The following is a 19,468-nucleotide window of genomic DNA, read 5'->3' on the forward strand; positions in this document are numbered from 1 at the left end:
TCAGACCCAACAAAATAATATGAGAAATATATCAAGAGGTACCTACTGATTCCTGGAAGGATCAGGTATGCGTTACACTACTTTAAGAGAAATTATTCAGGCTTTGCCAAATTTAGCAATTAAAAACAATCGCACCAATTTGAACTCTAAAAATTAAACTGATGCAGAAGACTACAAGAGCAGTCCAGGAAAACACCTAGACAATCTTTTCTGGAACAGATGCTTCTGGAGGTTACCAAGCAAAATGCTAGAGGCTTGCTTAAGTGGAGGAGGTCAGGCTATGTATGACCATGAGTATGGTCATCTTGCTGGCATTAAGGATATTCTATGAAAGTAAACATCCAGTTTCTATCCACACTGCTATGACTTGGAAGACATCATTCAATTTCAGCCATGCAACACAGTGTGAGAACACACAGAGAAAGGAGAAATCAGTGATGCCTGGATATTCCTTAGAGCAAAATAAGAGTATCTAAAATCATCAGACCATAATGATAAATAACAGAGACAACTGTGGCTCCCTAAACTGCACTTGCACCAGAGCTATAGTGTGTTAATACTGCATTTAGTGCTGTATGAAAACAGAGAAAGACACGTCCTCTCATAAGAGTGATCAGCAGTTTGACAGCCTCAAGAGCAGAGATAGCAGGTTATTGAATTTACTACGGGTACAGGTAGGCTGGAAGATGAGGACAAGCTGTTTCCAGGATTTCAATATACTGAATAAAAACATAGAAGCATGAAAGGATATGCTATGGACTGGAAGGGATAGAATTCCCCCTCCAAGTGTTGTATACTGTGCAGGATTAAACAAATGGAAACTGTGGCCTCGTTGCATCTTCCAGGGCATTTGGCTGTTTGCCAGAGCACTTCTTGCTTAGTCAGCCTGGAGAAGCTGGCATGCTCAAGGTCCATGGAGACCCTTCTGCTGTGGCAGGAGCTCAGGCTACTAAGTAGCTTGCAAGAAAGCAGCCACTTCAGTGTCTTTAACCCAGCAGAAGGAACGTGTCATAATTACTGGAGTCCACGTTAAGCCACTGCCATGCTAGAAAATGTTGCCCTCTGGGGCAGCAAGTACCTATTCTGGGTTGCAGAGCAGAAGTGAAATTGAGCCCAAATTCCTCCAGTGGGATTGTGACTAGAGGTGCATCTGCCTGACCCTAGTGCCACTGTGGGTCCTCACTGATTTCCGTCGTTCCCATGTGGACCAAGACATGGACCTGCTTGTAGCATTACTGCCTAAATCTGTGGCTAGAGGTGAGAGACGTACTGTTCGGTACGAGTGAATCAAGGGTACAATTGTCTGGTCTGGGGAAACTGGATTAGCCCTAATTTGCTACAAGCAAATTTCTGTTCCTGAACCAAACCATGGCAGCGTGTTTAAATAATGCATGGAACAGTTGCCTTGCTTGTATTAGACTGAGTAGGAACCAAAGATTCTGCAGAATTTGTCACTGATGGCTGCTGTGTGCCTATCCTTGAAGCAGAGTAATAGTAATTTCATTTTGTACTGCTAAATCCTTGAAAAACCTTCTCTGTGGGATCCTTACATAATAAGTCACAGGTTTCTAATTATTTATTGCCTCTGTCTCCAGTATATTTTCCAGGTTTCTTTTGCAGTTTATATACATTTATTTGTTTTACTACCACTTTGCATTCTAAGAACAAATCATCTCTAATAAAAAGCACATTTCCTTGTGAGCAGAATCAATTTCCTTCAGAAGTCTTTCATTCGCTGATTAGTGTGTTACATTTGGTCTTCACTAATCACATAGCTAACTGTGAGCAATAAAGGTCTTAAACAAATAAATGCTCTGGTCCAAGTCAACCTTAGTCATAATGGACAGTTTCCCACTTAAATTTCTGAAATGCAAGATGTGACTGTGCTACTTAGGCACTTACATTCACATTAAAAGTGTAGCAATTAATGCCAGATCTGTTTTTTCTTCAGGTCATTAGTATGTTATTAACAGTTAAGTGTCAGCAACAAGTTGACTTGATTGCAAGTCAGTAATACAGTGGGAAGTCTAAATGGGTGTGGTTTTTCAATTACTTTTAAAGGTTTGGAGTTATGGCTTTTTTTTTTTTTGTCTTTGTGTTAGCCTGCTCCCGAAACACTCGGCGGGAAGGTAATGAAGTAGAAGGTTTGTGCATTACTACATCTTTCCGTGCTTCCTCTTTGTTGGTTTTATTATTGTAGACTTTGAAACATAAGGAGAAGTTAGCTATAAGCCGTACCTTCTGGTCACTGTTGGATGTGTATTAGAGTTACATTCTCAGATGGAGGATGCATTTTTACTAACTGTGAACAGGGGTAAGCCGCTGTGGATCAGAAAGCGTGGCTGCTGTAGCAAAATAATACCTTTCCCAAAACTGAATTTAAACCACCGTTTGTTGGAGAACATAGCTTGAATCATGACTCCCCGTGGTCCAGCAACCACTCAGATTAAGATATGTGGTTTCCCTAATGTCTGTCAAATATTGTTGGAAACCACGCTGGCTAGGCTGTAAGGTGAAATACATTACATGGGTGGTATCAGTCCCCTGCAGAAATCAGAGGGGAGGAGGGGGAAGACAGAAAGTAACTTTCAGCCAAAATACATATAAAAAAGCATTAGTGTTTATTTTAAAAACATCATGTAACACTTCTTTAGCGTTTCTATGTATATGTGCTTAATGAATGAGAAAAAGGAAAGGCTCTGTTTCTCAGAAGAGCCGATGACTTGGGAGCTGAGAAATGTGAACACAAAGCGTTCTGACTAGCCTTGAGTTTGGCTTGTGTGCACGATCAGTTGAGTGGGGTACTCCACGCTGAGCCCGTGTTTGGCTTGGGGGTTAAAAATAAACCAAGGGTGTGCAAGATGGCCAAAACAAAGCTATGTATTGTGGGCTTTTGCATTAGGAGAATGTGGCCACGTTATGAGATAACCCCGCTGTACTGAGCAGTGGCTTTGCTGTGCGCAATGCAATGGAGCACCTGGGCCACCACTTCCAGCCCGGGAGTCAAACGCTACTAACGTGTGAATCTGAAAACCATAGATTCCTTGCTGCCTATGTTCTTCACATCATCCTGGGCAGCAGTTATGAGATATATGTAAGTCTTTGCGGCCATAATGAAGGTATACTTAAGCTAACTGGGAGGACTGGAAGTGTGTGGGGTCGTGACTGCGATAGCACCTCAAAGTATTACTGTAATATTGTGACCATTTTTGACTAAAGCGATCTGACAGCATTCAGGGTGTCATGAGTTGCTTCTACTGATGAAGGAATTGATAGTAGAGATATATATTTCCTTTTCTTTTTATTTTACTTCCTATTTCTAAACAAAAGGTATTTATTTTCTATTTTACTTCTATGTGAAATAGTATATTTTAATTTAAAGTATATCTTTTGCATGTGATCTAACGTATACTTCATGTCTTGCCTCACTGAACACAGACAAATCAAAGACGGGTTCTTTGCTTACGGTGTCCAGAATCATTACAGTTGGCACTCTGTCCCAAATCCCTGTTATAGCTTTTGATTGTCTTTGAGCCCCTCCTGTCTTGTTCTCCGTAGCAAAAATAGCGCCATCAAATACCAGTGATCTTCCCTTGACGTGTTTATTTTCAGACCACGTGAAAAATGCTCCAAGCAGAAGACCAAACTCTTATTCAAGGATCACATGTGGATTATGTTTTGGAAGGAGGCTCCCAGTTTCGTAAATTAACTTAGTTGCTTAATGTATGTCTCGGAGAAAAGCTGTTGTGATGACCGTTAGTTTTCTGTAACCAGTTTCTTCACTAATTATTAACATTAACAAACAAAATTATATTAAGGAAGAAAGACAGGGGGAAATCCTTATTTTTGCAGTAATTTTTTAGCGTGAGATTGGCCAAACTGGGCATTGAATTGATCAGTTCTGCAACCACAACCCCCAAATCACACGTGTACCTCTGTGCAAGTGAGTTTTGCATGTGTACGTTCTGTCGAGAGTCATAGCGGTTTCTATATCGCTTTGCAGCCCTCAAAACATCTCTAAATCCAGTGCTATTTACCAGTCTCACCTGTGTATGTTTAGTGTTGAGCTCCTTGCTTGCAATGCTAATGCTTTTTGGAAATGTGCTGCATTACACTTTAATTTCCCGATCATTGGTTTCTTTTAATTACTCTGAAATTTATTTTAGAGAAGAAAGCAATGACAGTGAAGAATACAGGGGGCTGCATTAGGGCACTGGAGAGTACAGAAAGGAGCCTTTCACTTCAGAGCTGCTGGTAGGAATCCAGCTCAGTTTCAAACTTAGCAAAACTCATTACTGTGTGATGGCTTTGTGGTGCCCTGCACTCTACGTCTACAAATGAGTCAGTGTCCACATCACACAAACCACCAGAACAATTGGTGCTACTGTAATTGGGAGTCTACTGGCAGCATCAGTGGAAAGGGCAGGGACTTGCATGAGCACGGAAAATGAGCTGCTTTCTCCCTGCTCCCTCAGGTCGCCTTTGAGACACATTTGTGTGAAGAAACTTAGAAGAAATTTGGGCTGTGGTAGCTCACTTCTGGAGATAGATGGAAGACTTTACTTTCCAGTACTGACAATCTGACATCCACTAACAAACACTGTATTCAACAAAAATAAAGATCACTATGGGATCGTTTAATGTGTGAAAGTATGAACTGAAAAAAAAAAATGCTAAGTAAGATCAAAAAATCAACAATAAAATCCAAATGCTGACTTGAAATAATAGGAACTGAGCCAAACAAATATTATCAAGCATGACCATCGTTGGCAACAATTGCTTCCCTCAAAAACACAGGGAAATTCTGCTCTTTTATTAAACCATTGAACAATCTCTTTGAGTTAAATCGCTTCTAGGCAAAAATAAAGGAGCGCTTCCAATGTTCAGACATTCTCTTTGGAGATGAGAATGTGGATTGATAGAAGAGATATTGGAATTTATTCAGCCCAAGATGATGCCTTGGTGTCATGGAAACAGTGACTGCAAGGAGAGCTCTCAGCAGCACGGGACACCATGAAGAAAGTGTCTTTAGAGAGGGCTGGGACTGCCAGTGTTGCACGTGAATCAGTGGTGCAGGTTGGAAGGGACCTTGGGAGGTCATCTGCTCCAAGCCCTGAGCTTGGCACTTCTACTGGGTCGTCTGCTGTGAAGTAGGGAGGTCCTCATCTTACAGTTTATATGGTACCATTAGCGATCCTGAAAAAACCTGCTTCTGGCAGGAAACTAATCATATACTACCGGAGATTAATTTAGCGCCATAGTTCCTGTGAGCTTCGAACAGTTGAGCTGTGAAGGCGTCTCTTAGTATGCTGAAATGACACACTCGCATATGCTGATTACAGTGGTGAATGTGATATGAATTTTTGACTAAGTGAAAGTAAAAAGAATGTGTTTAATGTCAAATAAGTGCATTAGCAAATCTGAAGTGTTCTGAGACAGCTTGGACTATTTGTGAATTCATGCCAAATTCAACTAAAAATAGAATAGAAACTTCAACCTCAAGTTGAAGTTTTCCACTGCAGTTCCTCAAAAACAGAACATTTTGACTTTTCATGTTAAAACAGTTCCAAAACTTAATTTAAATCATTTTAAACCATTTTAAGAGCGCCTTAGACCCAGGAAGTTAATTTCTCAGTATTTATTTTGGTGTGTGGCAGGGGGGAAATTCAGAGCAACCCAATATTAAAATGCGTGTGTGTGTTTGAATGCATACATGTGTTCAGGAGGGAGTTGACCGCAAAACTGACAGAGAAATTATTTCTTCTCAGTTCTCTAGCCGTAACCTGCCTTATCTCTGCTTTTGTATTTTGGGGCTTCTCTTCAGTAGATAATGCTACCAGATTGTGTAGTGTGGTTTGTACAGAGGAGACAAGATTTAGATACCTATGTTGGTTCCCGGTTGTGTGTTAAGCAGGATTTGAAAACCAGGGCTGTCGGGCTGTGAAGGTGAAACCAGGTGAAACTCCCTGCTCCTCAGTCTCTTATGAGAGGTACCTGTGTCATGAGGGTGGTGGGAAATAAGCCCATCCTTTCAGGGTAAATACGGAGAAGTATTGTGGAGCACCACAAAGGTGTGAGGGCCAACTTCAAAGTTTCTGGGAGCCGGGGGATAACAGTGCCCAGAGCACAGATTTCAGACTTAAAAAAAAAAAAAAAAAAAAAAAAAAGATGTGAGAGGATTTCAGGATCCTGTATCGTGCCACCAGTTTCTTTTAGTGAAGAGCGTGTGGTGCATATTTTCCCTTTTCTATGACCAGTGCCGAATTCCTCAGGGGACTGGTGATTCTGCAGATAGGGCGCTGCGGAAAGCTCGGTCCCTCGGGCAGTGCCTAGCCCTACCCTCCGCAGGCAGGGAGGACTGGGGGGCCGAGGGGCTTGGTGTTACACAAGGAAAAATTGCGCAGAGGCTTTCCACGTTCGATCAGCCAAAGCAAGATGCTGAATTCAGCAGAGGTTGAATTTATGAGAACAGCAGCAGGAGGTGGGATGAGGGGGTTTAATGATGAAAAAGCTTTTAATAGGAGTCTTCGTATTAAAGTAAAAGTGTTTGTTTCAGCGTCTCTGCCAGACAGTGTAAGCAATATAAGTTTATAAGTAGCTGCTCTTTCATGTGATAGAAATGCGTTTGTCCATCATGAGTGCCTATTGCTTGGCAAGCAGATGACCGGTCATATTATTAGGCAGACTTTTGTTTCCACGGGCAGAGAGGGACATGCATCCTTCTTCATGTGAAAAAAAAACTATAAAGGCCTAAGCCATAATATGTAACAACACAAAGCGGTGTGAAAGCAATGCATGAACCCCATTGACTAAAATAGTGCAGGATAAAATCACTGTTGAGAAATACGAAATTATTTTTGAAAAAGAGCCTTCCAAGGTAAGTCAGAGGCCAGAAAATTAACTGCTCTTGTAAATTGCCTGCAATACCCTATAGCGAACAAGGTTACACATGAATGAAACCATGATGTATGATTTGGCTTCTTAGGCATTAGAAGTCCTTTAAAACCGTAACTGCAGTGTTCATTCCCAAATGATTTTACTTTATGTATTTATTTAGAGAAAACTGAAGCAGTTTGCCATTTATGTGTATTCAAAAGCTGCATATTTCCAAGACTATAAAGGAAATCTTAAAAAGAAATTACTTTCAGAACTCAAATAATGATATTTTAAAATGCATAGGAAAATGCATTAAAATTAAATAGATGTAAAAAGAGAAAAATCTGTTGTCCTTTTTTTGCTACTTGATCGTAACAAGTGATTGTGGTGCACATATAAAACCAAATAGCATAGATTTTTGTTCATCATGTGTATTTCATTTTCTGTTATGCATTTGCCTGAACAGTTGCTTTCCACATGGTGAATTCTCTTTTCTGTTAATATTTTGAAACACTTAAAATTGGAGATCACATAAAATATAGCTGGTTACAACATTCCGAATTTGTGCATAAACTCTCACACAGATTTTGGGTTGGTGTACAGATACACAAAATCTTAATTTTATAGTTCTTGATAAGTATTTGCATTTATAATACAGGATGAGACCCAGAATGTTTCATTAAACTTCAAAACTATGTAAATAATACTTGAATATAGGAATTGGGTAGCATGCCCTTAAGTATTTGTGAATTTCCACATTTTTTTCAAGCACCCATGTCTTTCTAAGCATGTACAATTTGAAAGTCCAAGTTGTACCTAGCAATGGTGCTGCTCAGGTTATGTTCTTAATAAGCAACTCTGGAAGGTGTGCAAGCTGTTAAAGGAATACTATTCCATTCATTTATACTTCAGAAATATTAAAGGAATGCAATTTTTGTTGAAATTGCCACTCTTTAATGCCATTGTATTAATTTCTCTGACCTTTTAACAGAAAAAAAAAATTGCTGAAGAGGATTCTAGGAAAATGAATTGTCTGAAGCTAAAATTCACTCAAAAGTGCTGTTATGTTGCACACATTGCTATTTAAAGTACTTTTACTGTAATGGCTTTCAGCACTGTCAAATAAACCTTTATGTCATCCCGCTCAGCAAAACCTTTGTACTGTCTTTGAAGCAATGTGCTGTTCATTGCTTTCTTTGTAGGCTGCTGGATGGAAGAAACTATGTAAATAAGGGTTTCACATTAGCAAGCAGCGATAGAGATGCCTGACTTTTTTAAGGGGAAGAGGTCAGATTTTCTTGAATTATGTGGACTTTGGATTAAGGTTTCCTGTGTCTTGGGTGCAGCCTGTCCATTTCTGATACTGGCTTATTCTCAGGCACTGTTTTGCTTATGCACGTTGTAGCTGTGCAACTATCTGTACAGTCCTGCGTAGGCAGAGCAGAAATCTGCGAGCGACTCCCTGTCCTGGTGGGCAAGTTGTCAGACGAATGGTCAGTCAAAGCAGGAATGGTTTGATCCAACCGAAAACTTCCCATTATTCCACTAACATCCCAAAACCTTAATAACCCCACAGCCCTGCTGGGGAAATATGATCAGAAGTTAAAGGTTGCCATCTAATGGTGAACGTGTATAATACAGTCTTCATGATTTTTCTTAAACTATCTTTTCTTACCTTTCTCCATGTACCTGCAAGTCCTTTCTTTATAAGGCACTAGAGGAATGAGACTGCTTTATTCAGATTTTACCTGGGGTGATATCTGCTAGTTTATCACTAACAAGATGTTGCAACTGAATGTGGAATGCCAGCCATTCAATGTGACTGAATTCTAATTTCTTCATGCTTTTTCTGTGAATTCAGATATAGATGAGTGTTCCTTCGAAAGGACCTGTGATCACACCTGCATCAACTACCCTGGGAGCTTTGAATGTCTCTGCCATAAAGGCTACACCTTGTACGGACTGACGCACTGTGGAGGTTTGGAAACTGAGTTTTGCTTCTCTGTTTGCTTTGTGAACTGTTTACTGAGCCACATGTTTTTTAGCTTAAGATTTTAGAACTGAAGAAGATGAAGCAATCAAGTTAAAATGAAGCTAAGATAGCACAGGCTGGGTGTGACTAAAATTTCATCATCTCAAATTTGTTGAAGCATTCCCAGGAGAACATAAATAGAAAACAATGGCCATTCATTTTTGTGATGGTAGTACATAGCAGCCTCAGTATAGACCAGAAGCCTGCAGCTGTGGACACTTGCAGCCACTGCTGTGTGGCTGCAGCGATTCTTCCGCAGCCATCGCAAAGCAGCCTCATGGCTGAAGTTCATCGTGCTCTGCAGGGTAAGCCTCCTTACAGAGTTTACAAGCGCAGAGTAGCAATCGGTACTTCTGCAGAAGTGAGGTTAGTGACCATTGCATTTACAGAAGGAGAGCTTCAAGTGATGGGCAACAAAGAGAATAGGAGAAGGATGTCAGTTTTAGAAAGTTTACAAATTTTGGCCCTATTGGTATTTGTCCTTACCAGACTGCAACATAAACAGCCTGTGAAACTCGTAATGGAAAGCTTTGGGGTACCTTGTTCCCAGATCCTGTGGAGCTACTTCAGCTTTTCAACCTTTTTGGCATAAGAATTGGAAAGAATTGGTGCTCTAACGTTTAGTTGTCCAGGAGAGGGATATCTTTAAGAGCATCATAGGGCAGTATTGCCACAATGACAGAATTAGAGGTTCACCTTCTACTTGATCAAGGCAGGAGAATTTCAGAGCACTCAAATGAAGTCCGGTGTAGCCTGCCTGTCACCCCCAGGTATTGCTGTGGTCTCCTGCCTGAATGTTTAATAACTGGGGTAGGTTTTGATTGTGTTGAGAACACTGGTCAAAGGAGAGCAAAGGGTTTTTTTGAGGGATTGTATTAAGTCCAAATTATGCTTTTAGCCAATCAGGTCAGCATTACACAAACAAAAGTGAAAAAAGAAAATCATAATAAAACCTGAAAGCCCTGAATCTAAATTACTTCTTAGGAAATACTGACATAAAAGAAACTCTCCATGCTATTTTTAAGTGTAAAACTAAATTATTTTGTCTAGTTAAAAGACAGTTAATAGTTAATTATCCAAATTATTCAAGATACAAACTAAGTAAAGCTTGCATCATACTATAAACAAAGCCCTGACTTTAAATCCACAAAAGCCATGTATTCAGGCCAAGTTCTGGTCCAAGTCAGGGAAAGCATGCTAGAGGAATTGCTGAGAACAGTATTGGGCCCTAATGGCTCTTAATTTGTGGAGCAGGCATTGTGGCACATACTACATGCAAGACTTACCCTCTATGTATTCCTAAGTAAATTGTGCTACAGACTGAGCTAAAAAGGTACAGTTAAAATCTCATGTTGTTTCTGTTCCCATGTGATTCAGTTTGTGCTGTGCAAACTGATGCAGCAGAAACGGATGCTGGCCCCTCACTTCTGTCCAAGTGCGGAGTTCACCTGATTTTGTAGGTTAACGTGAGACACTGCTAATGGTATCTCAGGCTGGCTTCTCTTTGGGAGAAAGGTGTGGGAGGTGTCTGCTGGTATCTCTTACATAGAGCAGGACAAGTAACAAACGAATTCACTGTATAGTAGAGGCAGGCAGGAAGAGAAACAGGAGTCCATCAAAGGAAAGAGTTTGGAAAAAGACTCCACTTGAGGGCCGTTCTGAAAGCAAAATCAGAGTCTGAAAGTTTTGGGGACCTATGCTGTGTGGGGTGTGGAGAGACTGATCTTGAGTTTCACTGTTCATTCCTTAATGACTTAACGTGTGTATTCATTTAGGGAAAGCCTCAAAGTTTAGGGTTCAGCTTCAGTCTTTAAATAATCTTCAGCCACAGTTCAGCTTCACTCTTTTAAATAAGACTGAAGTAGGACTAAAGCTCTTAACTGGAAATACTCAGTGCTGAACTTCAGGCAAAAACATAACCAGATCCAAATCTCCTACTTTTTTCTGTAATAGGCAGATCCAAAATCACAGCTCTGAATCCAGACTTGTCCAGCCCCTGAGCTTTGCCGCTCAGGCCTGTCATTGGTTTAGTCAGCCACTGGAGTGCGATGTTTACAGTGGAACAGCTAACTTACCCTGGCTGCCATCCATGTGGCACTGAGCAGAAGTCAATTAGGGAGAAATAATGGGAACCTTCAAAAAAATGTGGTGCAACCTTGTCTCTAAGTGAGCTTTATCTCCATCTTGCTTCCCCTCTACTAATAATTAATAAACCATGTGGCAATGTCCTTGTTCTGGGCCTTCCATGCTGAAGGGCAACCCTTGTTGCTCTCTCTGGGATCCTTTTCATGGCATCTCTTGTAATAAAAGCCTTGTGTCATAAGGGAATCTTTTAGGACAGTGCTAGTGCTTACACCACCTGTTTATGTGAAGCCCTACTTGCACTGTCTATTGGCTTGTTAAGTGACCTTAGGAAAGTCAGTCGAATCTGCAGGACTGTTCCATGCTTTTGGGAATTTGGCTGCGTCTTCAGGAGCTTGGTTCTGTGCTGAGGTACTTGACAGCAAGAGCTCAGGTTTGACCAGTTCAGCCAGCGCTCAGTAGCAGGAGCACTGTGGACTAAAAGTGTGTTTCAAAGTATGGGTTCACAAGTAGATCCCACTCAACATAAGCCTGACCACTGTACAATATTTCCCAGAAAAAGTTTTTTTTCTGGGACTGTCTCCCTGCTGAACCTCCAGAAGTCCTGACTCTGACCCAAAAATCATAACGTTGTCTAGAACCATGCCTGTTGATTTAGGGTGCCTTTCTCGGGTTTTGGTTTTTTTTTTTAATGTATGTACTCCGTGTTTTCTAGATTTTTCCTCAACCATACAGGCTAAAATCTTGCATCAGAAAAAGAAAGCTGTTTCTGGATTCCAGCAGCTGCCCAGTAAATACCCCCATGTTCCCATCAAGTGCCCCAAGATACCAGAGGAAAACTTGGCTAATATGTATGGGCCTGTATTTGTTAACCAGGACCTAAGCGTGTGCCGGAGCCCAGTCCCTTGGCAGCCCCACCTCCTATCTGTACCTCACTCTCAGTCTTCCAATGGGGTCACTGGGCTCCAAAACTGGGGCCTGGAGAGAACTGGCTTGAACTCAGACTGCGTTCCTGCAAACCGTACGGATTCACACAAGCCAAGCGCGTGGCAATTGGAGTTCAAGCCTGGGCTCAGGTGTGGTTTGGAAAGGCAGTTAGACACTCAGCCTGTGAGCCCTCGTGGCCAGACCTCCCTTAGAAACACATTCAGTGACAGTTTTCCTTCTACAGTTACATTTTGAGGCCTGTCATTAAGCCAGAGAATTAGCACTTCAGTGTACCTCATGTTGATTTGGTGTCATTCTAGCTCCTTGGAGCGTATGTCAAATGGCGCAACCGGTGTGCCTTGTAGAAGTCCGGTACAGGACCGCTACCGTTTTAGCAAGCGGACGGGTAGCTGCGTTCAAGGGCAGAAACCACTTGTTGAGGTTACCACAGTGCCTAAAATAACAGGGCTGTGGTTCATAACAAGGGCTTTTAGGCTATGGCTGTACCAGTAAATTAAAGAGTCTGGAGCAGCGATGTGCAGCTGATGGTCCACGGGTGCCATGTGACAATTTTGGCCGGTGCCATCTAGTGTCTCATGTGTGCCCGAGCGGGATCCAGAGGCGAGTACCTGTTGAGCATGATGGATAAACCTTCTTTCTGGTATGGGGGGAGAGGAGATAAGAGTTCGGCCAAGTTGGCACAAGTATATAAATGCTGATTGCGTAGACTAAAAAGGGCATACCTCATATTGACTAAAGTGGAAAGATTTTATGTGGAATATCAGTGATAACGTATCTGGTAATTGCTTTGCCTTCTTGCAGGCTTTTACCTTTCATTTTTATTTGAGGAGCAGAGGACTAAATAAACCATACTTGAGCTGCTAGATTCCTATCAAATATATAGTTTTCTTCTTCATCCGAATCATTTCTAAAAGCAAGCTCTGTGAATCATTATGGAGAAGTTATCTCCCTGTTGTGCAAAAGTGATCTAACCTCACAGATGTTTATGCCTTTGACATTTTTCCATATAATGCAATATACATTATCGTCCAGATGCTGCAGAGACTTTCGAGCATGTTTTGTATCGTGTGAGTACTTCCAAGAATTTCACTGTAACTAGTCCTGGCAAGTAAATTGTATCATATACATAAATCCTTGAAAGAGTAGGAGCTATACATGTGTCTAAGGACAAATACATGCAATACGCACTAAAATTGTTTGGTCTGGGTATTAACTGTGTTTATATATGTTTACATAGACTTAAATATAAAAGATATAGTAGAAACAAATATCCTTATGCACATAACATCTTAATGCACAGTATTGCATATGGTTAATACTCTTCTCAACTCTAATTACATTTTCAGATATTGATGAATGCAGCATCAGCAACGGTAGCTGTGACTATGGGTGTCTTAATACAATGGGGAGCTATGAGTGTGTCTGTCCACCTGGAAAGAAACTGCACTGGAATAAGAAGGACTGCGTTGGTAAGCGCGGGAAGCTAACTCAGAGGTGGCTGTGGTGATGCTCCTGTTCTCCAGGAGGGTGCAAAAGCTCATGGTTTTGTCTGAGGGATGCTGCATTTTCACAATACAGATCCTTAAATTTGTTTTATAAGCTCAGATAACACCTAGTCCTACAGGGGGCCATGGGCTAGGATGTAACTGCAGGTGGATTAGAGAACGGGCATATGTTGGATTTTGTGTTTAATTATTTTTATTTTACAAGTCCATTCACACAAATCTCAGTCGTATTATTATTGTGTATTTTATTCTTTTGTCCTTAATTTGTCCTTCATCCATCTCTATGACCTCAGCTATAACTCTGTTCCCCTCTAAGAATAATTTAGAATATTCAAAATATTTAACTGGTTACAAGTAAGGACATTAATATCTACCTTCACAGCACCATACCCCAATTTTTCAAGTGATCTCCAAAGGCATCCTGCTTAATACCAAGTACTGGTACTAGCTGTGTTGAAAGTATTAATTGCACTGAGCAGAAATCCTGACACCACTAGAATGATGACACTTGCTGCTAGTGCTACTTGCTTCATGGCACATCTGAATTTCTGTATCCTTTAAGTAGATTAATTTTTTTTCTAGGGTCTCATTTGAAGCACAGCGAACCTTGTCCATGGTTACAGTCATTCAAAGTATTTTCTGTAAGATTTTTAATTCAGTTTTCACGTTTCTAATGGGAATGGCATACCTTGGGTCTTTCATAGTCAAATTCAGGTTGTGGGGCTTTTGTTGGCTTTTGGGGTTTCTTTAACCACAAATAACTTCTCGTAGATGCATTTGGAGCTGACGCCTAGTACCCAGCCGGGAGCAAGACAGAACAAGAAAGGGAGGGATGTTACTTAAGGGAATCTCTGCATATATTGAGGGAAAACTCTATAGTCTGGAGCAGAAAGCACCACACTGTCCTCTTGTATGATCATGCAATCATGGCGTTTTTTCACTTACATGGATGCAGCACAGAAAGCACTTTATAACCAAGGTGTGGTGGGGTGATGGGAAGTATCTCAAGCTGAGTTTTGGCCTTTGCCGCTGACTTTCTTCCTTACCACAACTAAGTTCTTCATTTTTCCTGCTTACCTTTATGTATATTACCTTTATGTATATTACCTTCCCTGCTATATAGAGAATGAAGTACTCTAGGAATAAGAAATGGTTAACTCTGGTTTTTTAGTTATCCACTAGTTCTCCCTTGCAATGTACCACTTACTCCTCTGGAAAGGAGTTTGTAAATTAACAGCAGGGACTAAAATTTTTTGGTATATAGTTAGACCATAGAAGTTTTTTGCTACATCCCCTCTCAACCAACTAAGAATGCTGTTCCTATGGTAGGAGGCTGTATTGAAAATATTTTCCTAGCTGTAAATTTCTCTTCATTATTTGTAATACTCAGTTGGAAGATAGAAAATAAAACACCCTTCTCTCTTGATATACACTGTTTTATTTGATGATTTAATGAGGCTTAAAATGAGTGTCATCTCCTTGCTGATCGCCTGCCTTTATTACCAACATTATTTAGAGGAAACTGCATTCTACAGTACTATACAAGCAGAATAAAGAGGAGGAGAGTGGTATCTAGTGATCCTGAATGCCACATGATTTGGAGACATTTGCAGTAACAAAATCCTCTTTTGCTCAGCAATGACACTTTGAGCTTGTTGTCTCCCCAGTCCAAAGAAATAATTTCTTTAAAAAACATCACCAAAGCCACATAAAAGGCCTTAGGAGGGAGGTAAGTAGAGGATGATTATTCCCGTATTTGAGATGTGAACATCAGGTGTGTTTGAGGGACTTTACATACTTATATTTAACCAGCAGTGAGGCCAGGAACTGAACCAGCTGCACGCTTGTCTGGCTGCACTCAAGCCAAGCCAGGCAAGGCTTGTTCTAGCTACCACATTTGAATTGCCGTGTTTCATCCCAGCTTTACTGGGCTCTTCCCAAACCCTGGCAGACCCAAACCGGTCTGGCTGCTGCATCTCTGATCTCCCCCATACCGTGGTGTGGTTCAGTGGTGAGCTGATAGATAGGAAAAATGACATTTGCAGTAGCACGGTTAGCCATGAGCAGAACAAGAGTCAGCCAAGTCCACCTTGTAAGGTGAACACGTTTGGAAGAAGTAGCAAGGAACAGTCGGAGAAAAAGCATATGTACCTGAAAAGGAGTATTTACAGGGTAGAAGAACTGCTCTACAGACACCTGTCGGCAGAGTAGCTGATGCAGTGAAATATCTGCTGCCCAGCTGCACTTGGCCAGCAGTCAGTGCGGAGGTTTGATCTCCGGGCGAAAGGAGAGAAGTGGCGAGGCTGCCTCAGCGCAGGTAAACGATGGCACCTGCCGGCTGCAGCCAAGGATGAACCTCGTCGTTTGTGTGGGGAGAGGTGTACTTAAGTAACGCTTCAGTCCCAAAAGATGTCAAGTCAAAATAAACGCAGGATTGTAATTATCAGTGGCCTACCAGCATCTCAGGGTGAAGCACAGAGGCTGGTCCAACAATTCATAACAACTTTATGTAGTTTCAGCTAAAACACAAACAGCCCCTCACCCAAATACAAAGAGCAGCCTGTGAGACTCACAGGAATACTCTGCCTCCATCCTGCCATGAAGCCAAGAGGAGAAGCTGGATATTTCCATTGCATGAGCTGCAATGTGCCTCATGTGGAGGGCGCTGATGAGAAATGGCTGATGTCTGTGTGTGGCAGTGTCCCTTCTAGCATTACTTGGGGCATTTCAACAGCGGCTGAAAGGACTGATGGGACTATCCATCTCCATCCCAGCATGTCCTGCCTCACCTCTGCCTGGCTGGGAAGTTTTCTACTTCCAGGAGCTAGAGCATGGAGCTAGAATTAAAGTCTGTGAGAGTCAGAGCGAGAAGTGGAAAATACTATTTTAGCGGTCATCTAAATAGACAGATCTTTGTAAGGGTGACTCCTGTGTGTGGTGTGATAGTTGGCGTGTTAAACCAGGGAACTGTGCCTCCAAAAAGGGGGAGAGGACATCTCAGGTTGTTAGTATTACTTGTTGCTTCTGAGGTCAAGACGTACACGCAGAACTGTGCTTAGGTGTCTTTGATAAGACACCTGCCTTTCAGAGTGCAGATCTGAACCTGAACAGTCCCAAAGTGGAGGAGAGGAGGGAAAGACTGACCTAGAGTTTAGGTCTAAAAATGTGAAGGAGTTCCGTTTTCAAGTCTAAGCTCAAGTTCTGGATCCAGATCCTTTCTCCCTGCCATGTGCTTATTTTAGAAATGCCTGGGCCTGTGATTTTGCTTTGTTGCCACTTCTACCTTTCCTCACCACTGTATGCAAGTGGATGTACAAGGTTCTGGATTGGGCAGAGTGTGATTTTTTTTCATTTCTCTTTTTTTTTTTTTTTCTTTTTTCTTCTCAGAGATGGTGAAATGTCTCCCAAACGCCAAACCAGCTCCCAAGGCTCAGCTAGTGTGTAGTAAAACAGGAGGCATAGAGAGCTGCTTCCTGTCGTGCCCCTCCAATACTCTTTTTGTTCCAGGTTTGTACAAAGTATTTGTCCTCCTAAGTCTAGAATGTGACTTGATGATTTTTCTCTGCCAACATATTCATGATTCTTGCATTCAGCTTTTGTTACGGACAACTGTAAATGAGCAAAAACATCTAAACTAAATACAAGAAGAGCTGATTATCAGTTACATTAGAGATTTGTCTCCTTATTGTTTAATCTGAGGTGTTGTTTGCAGGGGGGGGGGTGATATTCTAACATAAACCTTAGAGACACATCTACCTTAACCAGGATGGTGCAAAAGAAAAATTTTAGTATATTGAATTGCTATGCCAAAAGCGAGGGGGGAAAATGAACACTTGATTTCAGTGAATTCCTGCTAATTTTTAGTACCATGTTTTTCAACTTGAGTTGAGTCCCTTGTGCCTGTCCAGGCATCTGCTTAACATGATAGATTCTGCATCATGGCCTGAAATAGCCTGGGACTGTGTGATTGAGCAGGAGCAGAAACGAATCCCAAAGCGGAGGGTCCCCTTGAGAGGAGCTCAGCTGGGTGAGCACAGTCTGAGGCAGGGGTGGGAGAGGACGGGTGGGACGCAGTTGGAAATCTGATGCTGTGGCTGCCACAGCACATGATCAAGCTCCCACCCCAGCCAGGGTAGCACAACACTTCCATCAGCTCAGCCAGGGACACTGTGGAGCAAAGGATGACCTGGCAACAGCTTTGAACCTGTCTTACTGTCCCATGCAAAATGGATGCACTAAATCTGTCTTGGGAGGCTGTATGGCAAAAAGGCTCTCTCTCTATTAGTTACTGTAATTGCTGGGGTTTAATAAATTTTGCAGGTAATAGTGGTTTTTTTTCTGAGTGTTATTTATAGAAACTCAGGCATTTCCTCCTTCCCCCACCTGCTTTCTTGTGTCACTTGCTACAGGTAATTTTCACCTACACAGTTTTGGAGAGCAGGTGAGGTGGAGGGATTGCTATTGCTTTTTCATATATATTCTGGTTCTGACACAAGATTATTTTCCACAAGAGAGTCTCTACTTTCCATGTTAGTCCTGGCATTATCTGCAGTAGAGCTGTTCACACTTTATTTTCAGTTTAGCAGAGATTACTGGAACCATGCATTTGTCTAATTTGTATGCACCAATACACAGTTTTATCTGTGCAATATGTGAACCCTGTTATGGTTCTAAGTATGTTATATTTTGATTCCGCCAATTAATTCTGTCAGATTCTGAAGCTAAAATTATTATGAAAGTGGTTTATTTTTTAAATTACAGAGATGATCAGAGCACAAAGACTCTGCCATGGCCAAACACAAAATAGTTTCTACTTGTGCACCATGGAATTATTTACAGCTAACCTTATGCCATTTGTTTATAAAATGTGTAAGATTTCAGTGCTGGAAGAGACAAAACTTGTTATCAACACTGTGAAGCAGCAGCCTTTGGCAAACTATTTCAGCCACCTGACATCCAAGTTCAGCACTTAAGACATCTCCTTATTTAGCACCATTAATACATTGGTTCAAGCACTGAATGTGGGGGTGACAAGGGGAGCAGATGGTTTGTGAGGCTGTTGCCACATGTGCTGACTCTGCGTTCTGCTCCGCAGATTCAGAGAACAGCTACACGCTGAGCTGTGGCGTTCCTGTCCAGCAAGGCAAAGCTCAGCAGAAACGCAACGCAACCCTGCCCAGCTGCGCAGGTAGGTGCTCTCCTGCTCGCTCGGGCCTCGGCGTCTAGGAGGTAGGTGGTGGGGTCCACCAAACCATTTGGGGGTTGCAAGACCTACAAGTTTCACAAGGCCAGAATTAAGGTAGCCTGTGTTTCATCATGCACACGCTCACTATTCTGCAGTCTCTCCTTGAGGGCTGGAGTGTGCTTAGTTGCCCTCCAGTGTGCCGTTGTGTTGGTAGGTCAGTATAGGAGCAGTGGAGGTTTGAGGTATATTCAGTAAGGACAAATATTTAGAATAATTTACTTTCCATAGTCCAGCAAGGCAGTAGCAAGCGTATTAAAATGGCATTTCTTCCTAGACTTGGAAGTGAGCCAGAGGGGCCCACCAGTAGCACAAGAGCTACGGTAGGTCCCAGCCCTCACCTGCAAAGTCCTTCCTTAGGAGCACAGATCCTCCTGCTGGGGATTTCCAATAAAAAGGTTATGAGACTTTTATGAGCACATATTGTCTTTCATTCATCTTGTTCTCAGAAATGGTTGGATTATTTTTGCAGAGACATTTCAAAATGTGTCTTAAAGCTGATACTCAGCATAAAAAAAAAGTTCAGCTCAAAACGGTTGAAGTCTGGCAAAATTAGAAGCAGCTGAAACAGTATCCAGCAGTGGGAAGCGTCAGCCCACTTTATGTATCATCACCTGCTGCATTTCTCTCCAAGTTGCCAGTTCTTTAACCACGTACTTCTTGTACATTTGGAATGTGTTAGGAGGTACGATGCTGTGGGGTGAGGTGACGCAGCAGCCGGTGTGTCTGCCTGTGGCACAGGGGCAGGCTACCTCTGTAGTCCTGGTTTGGCAAGGCCCTCCC

The 19,468-nt window shown here is 41.9% G+C and overlaps 1 protein-coding gene across 1 annotated transcript in view; it reads left to right on the plus strand.

Annotated features, from left to right (window-relative positions):
• Positions 1 to 19,468, plus strand: part of SCUBE1 (signal peptide, CUB domain and EGF like domain containing 1) — a 210,388-nt gene that overhangs the window by 173,671 nt on the left and 17,249 nt on the right. Inside the window, exons 10-13 of the mRNA XM_086466297.1 lie at positions 8,738 to 8,854; positions 13,285 to 13,407; positions 16,831 to 16,950; positions 18,539 to 18,631. Coding sequence (XP_086322423.1) covers positions 8,738 to 8,854; positions 13,285 to 13,407; positions 16,831 to 16,950; positions 18,539 to 18,631 — 453 coding nt within the window. The remainder of the gene's footprint in view (positions 1 to 8,737; positions 8,855 to 13,284; positions 13,408 to 16,830; positions 16,951 to 18,538; positions 18,632 to 19,468) is intronic.

The sequence above is a fragment of the Leptosomus discolor genome, chromosome 1 (genome assembly GCF_034619465.1).
Source record: "Leptosomus discolor isolate bLepDis1 chromosome 1, bLepDis1.hap2, whole genome shotgun sequence".
Classification (NCBI taxonomy): Eukaryota; Metazoa; Chordata; class Aves; order Leptosomiformes; family Leptosomidae; genus Leptosomus; species Leptosomus discolor.